This window comes from Acyrthosiphon pisum, chromosome X (assembly GCF_005508785.2).
Source record: "Acyrthosiphon pisum isolate AL4f chromosome X, pea_aphid_22Mar2018_4r6ur, whole genome shotgun sequence".
Taxonomy (NCBI): domain Eukaryota; kingdom Metazoa; phylum Arthropoda; class Insecta; order Hemiptera; family Aphididae; genus Acyrthosiphon; species Acyrthosiphon pisum.
In genome coordinates this window covers 82792186-82801884 of record NC_042493.1, presented here as the reverse complement: position 1 = coordinate 82801884, position 9699 = coordinate 82792186, and the positions used below count along the sequence as shown (strand labels likewise).

General features: G+C 32.0%; 1 protein-coding gene across 2 annotated transcripts; it reads left to right on the top strand.

Moving 5' to 3' along the window:
• The first annotated feature begins 5688 nt into the window (after window positions 1-5688).
• LOC100167304 (uncharacterized) lies at window positions 5689-9112 on the top strand. Of its 2 annotated transcripts, XM_008187289.3 has the most exons (5): window positions 5689-6140; window positions 6201-6487; window positions 6606-6876; window positions 8360-8685; window positions 8747-9112. In XM_008187289.3, the coding sequence occupies exons 2-4, from the start codon at window positions 6258-6260 to the stop codon at window positions 8648-8650; spliced, it is 792 nt and encodes a 263-aa protein (XP_008185511.1). In that variant the 5' UTR covers window positions 5689-6140; window positions 6201-6257; the 3' UTR covers window positions 8651-8685; window positions 8747-9112.
• The last annotated feature ends 587 nt before the right edge of the window (window positions 9113-9699 follow it).

Sequence of the window (9699 nt, the reverse complement as noted above, 5' to 3'; positions counted from 1 at the left end):
ATAGACATTATATTTATTCATTTTTAGGGTTCCGTACGGTAAAACGGGACCGCAGTCCGTCCGTCACCAGGTTGTATCTCATGAACCATGAAAGTTAGAAAGTTGAAATTTTCACAGATTATGTATTTCTGTTGCTGCTATAACAACAAATACTAAAAATTCTAGAATATATAATATAAGCAATGTTGCCAACATCTTTATAGCTGATGATAGTACGGAACCCTTCGTGCGCGAGTCCGACTCGCACTTGCAGGTCGGTTTTTTTAAATATAGAGATTTTATTTTTTATATGTTTTATATTTATTTTTTAAAGTTTGATCGACCACTGTACCTCCACCTTCTCTCCCAAGATATAGGATTGAATTACGGTAGTGCATTTTAGCCGTATTTGCTGCGAATGTATAACTGAAAAAAATAACTCACACACTTGAGTGTGTACTGTGTACACTATATACTGTACACGATAATAATTGTTGAATGGGCGAGGCAGTATTATGCGCTTGAACTTTTATAATATCCCTATATGAAAATGGACTAAAATTAACCCCCAAATAGGTGTGTCGTATATACCGCTAGGGACTATATTATATATATATACTATAGGTACACAAAAATACACTATATTATCTGCTAGAACTATAATATTAGTGAAACTTGATTTTTGTAGTAATTATTGTTATTTTTTGTGAAGCACTAGCAGATTTTTCCATTTCTTTTTTTTTTATAGCATGGAAATTGTGACCACATTAAAATGTAGGTATTATAAATATAGATATTGCCATAGTTTATTGACCACTGTCCACTCTACAAATACAATATAACTATTGGGGTGTGGGGAGTGACAAACACACTCAGCTACTGAGGTTAAAGTTAAATTATAATTATTACAAGCAGTGGCGGAAATTCGGAATTCCCTGGGTTGGATGGGTACTTCCCCCCAAACAAAATCATTTGTGGTAGGTTTGTGTGTATACCTACGACCTACCTATATATGGTGGATTGGATCCTGGTAAAAGTTATATAGGTGCCCATAATTAATAATTATATTGTAAAATGTAAATGTAGTACACTAGTACCTAATGATTAACTCATAAAACTTGAAGTGAATAATGATGGTTGCAGGTAGGTACTTGGTGATTGCAGGCTGATAAATTTCTAGGTTTGTCTCCTGTAGTCCTGTACAAATAAATTAATGATTTGCACCATTGGGTGGGTAAAAATGTAAAATCATAGTATTTTAACTCAATTTTGTCTACAGATTTTAAATTCAAAATATTAGTTTAAATGACCGTTTGTATCTAGGCTACTTATCTATTTGTATTTCGTTATTACAGTTATATCATTCTTATATATTATTTTAATATTTATCATATATTGTCATGTTATGTAATGTTACGTATTCTTGTTATACACTATCTTGAAAAAGCCGATTGGCGTTAATATATTTAAAATAAAATAAAATAAATTGTATGTACCTATATTCATTAAAATGCTTAAGGTAATCCTATAGGTTGTTATTCACTGATATCCGATACTTTCGTTTCTGTTTTTTTTTTATACACGATGACAAGTATCTAACTATTTGTGGTTTTGGCTATGGCGTTTTCGCTGATAACCAAACGATGCGTAGCCGAAGACCTAGTACAGCGTTTCTCAACCTTTTTCATTTGCGTACCCCTTGACCTCTCACCACTATTTTACGAACCCCCAAATGTCAACTTAGTCATATATTTTTACATAATATAAATATGAATTAACCAAATAAGTAAAACGAAAAATTTGGAAATGTCTATTTATTTTAATCGGCATGTGCAATGCAATGTATCTATATACCTTTATATATATATATATATATAAAAAAATATATTAAGTTAAAAATTGAGTTGTAATGCGTTCTTTGGGCTTGTTTGCTAGCACTTAATTTTTTGAAATCTAGCTCCACAGTTGATAGGTAAACCCGTAAGTCTGAACTCACAGATAGTCTATAACTGACTAGTTATTAGTATCGATTTCAATATCATACAAACCGTTCACTGCAGTGGTGGTTTTATGTGAATATAAGATAAAAATTGTTAATGAATTTTTAATAGGCACATAAAAGTAGATAAAATCCAATGCACACGTGCCGCCGTTTATAATGATATATTTCATATTATACCTACTCTTATTAGTTATTACCTATACCTATACACACTTATATTATGATATGTATTAGGAAAAACCTATTTACAATATTTCACAAATCACAATAACAAATATATCAAATACAAGAAATTTCACTTTTCCGCCATTACGCCTTTTTTTTCGCGAACCCCCTAATACCTTCTCGCGGACCCCTGGTTGAGAAACGCTGACCTAGTAAGACGAAGGAGAAATTACAGACGGGACCGTTGAAGGTAGCAGCAAAGAAGGAGCAGTTATTGACCTTCAAGAACGAGATGGGTTCCCGGAAAACCAGGGGAAATGTTTGAATCTGTCTCACGTTTAAAGACCGATACCCAAGTTGGATGTGGCATTCGGCGCCACTGATATCCCCCTACTGGTTTGACATTCAAATTTTGGTCCATCCAACTTAGGCAGCGTTTTTGAAATTATTTATGAAACGGTCTCCCATATTTACCCTGATTTTCCAGAAGCCCGTCTCGCACTGGAACTCCAGTAGGTAACTACTCCTTCTTTGCTGACACAGTGACACCTCCAACGGTCCCGTACCTATTTTCTTCTTCTCATTAATGAGAATTCTAGGTCTTTGACATCATTTGGTTATCGGTGAAAACGCCAGAACCAAAACCACAACTATAGATAGGTCCTTTGTGTCATCGCAAATAATGGTTACCGGTCATCACTCATCGTGTAGGTATAAAAATAATAGCAACGGAAGTATCGGATGTCAGTGAACAACTATATACTGGGGCCCTATCCTCGAATTTTGTCGCATTTGACATAGGTAAAACAGAACTTGATCGATTCATCGTCTCTGATTAGAGGTAGGTCGTAGATGGGTAGGTATTTTAATGAATACTTGTACAAAAATTAATCTATAAAATATGATTTAATATTTTTAATTAAAAAAAAGTAGAAAAAAATTAGTTAAAAATTAAAAGATATTTTTAAAATTATTTTGTATAGCATTCTATGAATTATTTAAAAACTCCGACCGAGTAATCGATATTCTATTTTATTTCTTGAATACCAGTACTCAGTATGTATGCACTATGCAATATGCATTATAATCTATTTAGCAAGAAAACACTTCTAGTTACCATTTAAAAACTTTTTTCTTAGAATGAAGGTAAATACTAAATAGTAAATTTGTATGGATGTTAATTTTTGACAAAACTTGATCAAGACTTCTTTCAAATGTAAACTTCTCACGACCTCACTAATGTTTATTTTATTTTGCTTGATTGTTATTATCATTTAGCTTTTAGTTCTGTTCTTGTAATAGGTAATTGTATTTCGTTCATAAAATAAATAGGTTGATTAGTGAATTATAACTTGTACACTCTAAAGTTACTTCTTGTCCAACCTGTATATTTTAGATCCGTGCTGTATACCGAGTATATCTTATACCAGTGGCGTAGCCAGGGTGGAGGGGTGGGTGTTTGAACCCCCCCCCACCATTAACATTTTCCCTCTTAATAAATATATTGTTTATAGGGTTTGAGACTGCTTGCAAGTTATAAATTTGTCTTATGAAATGGCGAAATTAAATACAAAGTTTAAATTTGCATATTTGTGTACTTTTTAACTTAAATGTACATACAATTGTTGGGAAAAATTATATTTGGATAACATTGAAAAATATCTTAAAAAATATTATGTTTGGTTAGGTACAATAGGCGATAATTTTGTGATTTGGGGAGGCCAAAGCCTAATACCATAGGTACTATTATAAAATTGAATAAGCTTAAAAAAATTAAGTAAATGTTTGGGAGGGGTTGAGGGCTGTTAAAGTTGTTGGTGGAGCTTGGCTACAGTTGGCCCTATGTTCGCATATGTAAGATTTCATAAGTCTCTTTGTGACAAAACTGTGTTTAAACTATAATTGACATCTAAATTGTAGATTGTACGAATGAATGAACATCAATACGTGTTCATTTATGACGGTGTTCGCATATCACGTTATTCGTTATAACTTATTTATTAATCTAGTATTGTATGCTAGTATTTTAAAAAAATAAGTTGTTATTTATTTATTTATTTATCAGGTTTATATACGTACTTATTTTTTATTACCAAAATTGCAATATGTTTTATGATTTTTCAAAAATAATATAAAAATGTTGCTACATAGTACCTACATAATATGTATATATATATTATATTTAAGCATATTTTGAAAATGTTGACTGCATATTTCGATAATTTTTAGTGCAACAAGTCAAGTTCTGAACCTTTAATTAATTTATATACGAAAACTGTAAAAACTTGGTTTTGATTTAGGTATACTTAAAACACCCCCCTTTCATAATCCTGGCTACGCCACTGTCTTATACGTTCACTACTACGAACTACTAAAACGTTAAATGAACGATTTGTAATTGAATGAGTCCATATTCGAATGATTCACTGTTTCGTTCACTAATCAGTAATCACTACAAGAAGTAAGAACGATCTGGTACCAGTGAACTATACTACTAAACTTTTACGTATAGTTCAGTGTTCAGTCGCTCAGTTTGAACGTTCAGTGAACTAGTTCAATTTGGTGATCGATGAACGAACGAACTAGTTCACGTAAGTGTACTACCTATCCAATTATATTTATTTATTGAGCCATAATAATTTCGCCGTAAATCGTAGTTTAAAAATCAGTTTTAAAATTATGGCAGTTAAACATTTATGTAATGTTTTAAAAAATTGAGTTAAAAAAATATAGGTATACTTTAAAGTTTTAGGAATAGCATACCAAAACTGGCACTAATTGAAATTTAACATAATTTATTAGGTACTATTATAATATTATAAGATAGGTATTATATATTATATTTTTATTATAATTTATAGAATTATACATCACCTAAACTTAATGTACAATGCATTAATACTAATTAATATAATAAATAATAATGGACTATATTACAATAGAAAAAAAATAAATAGAAAATTTCACTGTCTTTTAATAGTGTCAACTTACTATACCACATTCTTAAAGATGGGGTTTAATTTGATGACTTTAAACTATAGTTTACCTACTTTAAGCTTGATATAGATGGATGCAATTGATTTTATTAGTGGAGTTAAATGATCAGCTAATGGACTACTGCTTTCTAGACTGTGTGATTTTAATGAAATGAATATATTAGAGTTGTAAAAATGACTGAGAACTTTAGTTTGGAGATATAATGAGTTCACAGGTTGATTTTTATAGTTGAATGATTTTAATAATTGTTCAGTTTGCATACAAATCAAAATTACATCGTCGCTGGGATAATGTAGTCCTCCTTTATCACCTCCTTTATTTTTAACAGCAATGAAAGAGTTACAAAATTGTTCTCGGTTTTTTGAACATAAGGATTGTTGGCAAGTATCACAGTTAATAGTTGACAACAACTTATGCACAACAAATCCTGCAATATAAATTATCACCTCCTTAGAGAAATTAGAAAAATCATACACATTTTGATGACAAATATAATCATGGTCATTTATAAATGAATCGACCTCTTCAATATTATTACTCTATATTATTACTACTAATCCCATCACTAAAGTTAGTAGTCAGTAGGTAACTGTAGTACAGTAGTTGTAGTACAGCTGTACCCACCATCAGAGATCGCCGTGATTGGAACGCAATACGAATATAACAATACGCATAAACCTTATACAACAGTTGTACCAGTTGACAGTTGTATTTAGTATGCGTCGTACTACTACGAGCGTCGTCATTGCCTGCTGACGAATGAATAACAATAAAATTCATGACTTCAGGAGTTCGTAATCGCGATACCACTGTTATCAGACGATTTTATACAAACGCTGATATTGTACACAGTACACACCTTTAAGTTACACTATTATAATATTATTGTGTATATTTGTATTTACTATTTAATATTTAACTACGTTTGTACAACTTTGTACTAACAGCCACGCCTTTTGCCAGAGCTAGTGAAGCTCTAATACCTAAGCTATACCCCGTAAGTATAATATAAGCATAAACCGTTGTACCTACTGATAATATAATCCGAGATATTCAGTGCACAGAAAACCGAATTTAACAGCCGTGCCCGATCCAACTCGAATCCGTGTGGTCAATGGATAACGAAATTTCTGTAGCCGAGTCTATCGGTTCCACCGCCCTGGACTTAAACCGTTCAGAAGCGGTCACAACAGACTACTCGCCAGACGATGAAGACCTGGACGAGGCGGCCGCTGCTGCCGTCGCCGCATCAGAGGCTACTCGTGACACACTGGCTGACGGTCTAGTTGCCAGTTTGCTCAGGCCGTGTGTTGACCGTTTGGACGCGTCTGTCCAGTGCACCAGGTAAAATTATGTGATGTTTATATTTGTATCCTACACCAATGACTAACCAACAAAAATAAACTACTGTAAATACTGATACCTACTTAATTATTTTTATGGTACACTTTCTGCCTGTTAGATTGAGTCAACTTGACCTGAAACTACAGCTTGACTCGTTGGCTACCGAACTCAAGCGCCTGTCGTTGGCACAGCATGACTACTTGTTTGCTGCAACGTCCATGTCATCAGCACAATTGCCAGTCTCGGCTGACAAGACTATTTCGTCTACAGTAACTGCTACGACAAAAACCGCCACTGACACATGTGTCCTACTAGATGGGTATGCTCGTAGATTGTGTGACGCACGTGCCAAGATAGCCGTTGTGGGAAATATACTGGAGTCTACTCAGGTATCATTACTTCTGCTAGTACTATTATTTAAAGTTTATCCATAGACCCTTGTGGGTCTGCTGCGTCTCTATCTAAAAATAAAATATTACATTTTTATGAAAAACCATGCGTAATAAAAATAATTATAAATGTGTATGTTTTTATGTACCTACTTATGTGAGGTGTAATAAAAAAGGTATTTGAAGGAAAATTTGATAGGGGGCACTCGATATCTGAAAGTTGTCATGAGGGGTCCGTCTTCACCAAAAGTTTAAGAACAGCTGAACTGAACTAGACCATTATTTTGTGAGCGAAATGGGGACTATACATGTAATAAGAATACACTTTAAATTATATAACCTTTTATGGTGGCTATATCTAGTGGATAGATAGATTGCTAAAATTATCACCAAACATTTTTATTACAGTAAAATTGATGTTCAGTATTTTCACCAATATGGATGTAATCACATGTTTACTCTATTCAAGTTGAGAAACATACTGTACGGTGGTCAAGCAACACATCCCCACAAAGTCAACTATCTGTATGCTTGCCGTATAGTGAAATTATGCCCCCCCCATGCTCAATTTGACCACTGATTTGTATGATTCTTAACTCAAATAAAGCATAGATTGATTAATTGTATTATGAAAATATTTTGTGGAAGACATGAATGTATTATAACTATGTATAATTATTAAAGCCCGGAATTATATATAATTTAAAAAGTGGCTTAATATGCAATTATATGCATTATTTTATTCATTATAAAATATGATTTTTTTTTTTTAACCACACTTTTACCTCAAGAAATTTAAATTCTAGATATTCTATCAGAAATAAAAGAAATATTTAAATAATTAAAATTTTAATACTTTCATTCAAAATGCAATATTTTATAATCTTATTTTTTTCTTAATCAAACATTTACAGATTGTTTAAAATACAATTTCTAAAATTCTCAGAAAACTTTAAAAAAGGTAATCAAAATAAAAATAAACTAAAATCATCTGTAAATATTAGTTTTAAAAAAAAAAAGTTGTAAAATTGAGTTACTGCCTTATTTGTTGCATACGTCGAAGTAGTAAGTTTTTTTCTCCTTTAAAATTGCTAAAATGTATATTATATCTTAAATTAAAATTTACTTAAAGTAAAAACCCATTAAATATGCATGTTATATGAATTTATGAATAAATATGCAAAATATGCAATATAAAATTTGTTGTTTAAATTCGGTGCAATATGAACCGTGGATATTTTAAAACCTCCTTGGCTTGCATACACTTAGTACAAACATGCAAATGCATATAATTACAGACTCTAATAATTATGTATTAATATTATTTAATATTTTGTAAACTCAAAATGCATATTATTCTAAATCCTATCCAGTGAATAGAACACATTTTGCATCAAATTCACTGCTAAGACAAAAAAAATATACATTCTGACAAAATTATTTATTTATATATTTTTGTTTGTTTACAATGCTAATAAAACAGGAACGCTTACGAGCGCTTTCTCACCGAATAGGTCGTGAGCACAACAACCGTCGATCACTCCTAGAGCCCCAAGCTGTGGTAATTGATGTGGCAGATGAACTTGAATTAGAGGAAGATAATGAAAAGATGAATGATGATGTAGGGGAGATAAACGATAACAAAGAGAAGGTTCAGCCAAATAAGAACCTTTTAGATTCTAATGAAGACAACAGGGAAGAAAAAAAACCTGAGGAAGATGCAACAGTGATTGCAACATCACCAGAAGCATCAGAAATACCAAAAAACTCATGATGAACCATGAGTCATGCTGGATCAATGGTGTCCAGGTGTGTGTACATTTTTCAGTTGTTTTAATAAACATAATATTTATTTGTGTATTGTGCACAGGCAGATGTAGTGCTTTGTGACTTGCTGACGTTTGGTGGAAGCCCCGTGAGCAGGTCCCTAGCATGGTGCTAGCTCTTGGGCCATAATAAGCCTTGCGATTCATTAGCCGTCTACCAGGTGAACCAGCATCTAGAGCAATTCTGCAGTGCAGTGCAGATGTTTTATTAACATTCCAATACGTATTATTGTTCTTATTATAATATCATAATATGTGAAACATAATTCATCGCAAACATTGTACATTGCGTCATGTGTTAAATATTACTTAATGTTGTTTTTTTTTCAAAATATCTGTTATTATATAAATTTATTTGTGTAACTATGACACCATTGAGTTTGATTTATTAAATTCAACATTTGATCTGAGTTGGTCTTCGCTACATTTGAACCCTGGGATTGTATTTATTTCAGAGCCAAAATGAATTTATTTATTTACTGGGACCTAATTTTTGTCACTGTGGCCCCATAAAGTACTATACTGATACTGATATTGACAATGTAGAATTTTTATATTATTTCCCCATACTAGTATCAATACTTAGTTTCTATACTTAAAAACTAATAATAGTTAAAACCATAGAGAACAGAATTGTTGGTAACCGCATCAATCGAGAATGGCTGGACCGATTTGACTAATTTTATAGTTTATTTTTTCGATCCAAATACCCAGGTAGCTAAGAGTAAGCTCACGCATGTTACGCTCACGAAAAATGAATATTTTTTTTTGTTTATTTATAGGATTGCCATTGGTTACATACTTACATATTATATTACTAGGTATTGTAATAGAATTATTTCAGATATGGTATACACATTTTTTTACAAAATATATATTTATAAAAAAAGAACAAATATTTGGAACGGGGAACGTCGGGCGGGCCAGAAAATAATACTTGCTTATTTTTGTTACATTCCATCTTATATTCTTATAATATATATAAACATATTTTTAC

Bases quoted from the DNA above. Each gene is read 5' to 3' on its own strand.
- LOC100167304 (XM_008187289.3), top strand. From the start codon at position 6,258: ATGGATAACGAAATTTCTGTAGCCGAGTCTATCGGTTCCACCGCCCTG. The intron at 6,488-6,605 runs GTAAAATTATGT...TCTGCCTGTTAG, and splicing joins GCGTCTGTCCAGTGCACCAG to ATTGAGTCAACTTGACCTGA. The intron at 6,877-8,359 runs GTATCATTACTT...CTAATAAAACAG, and splicing joins ATATACTGGAGTCTACTCAG to GAACGCTTACGAGCGCTTTC.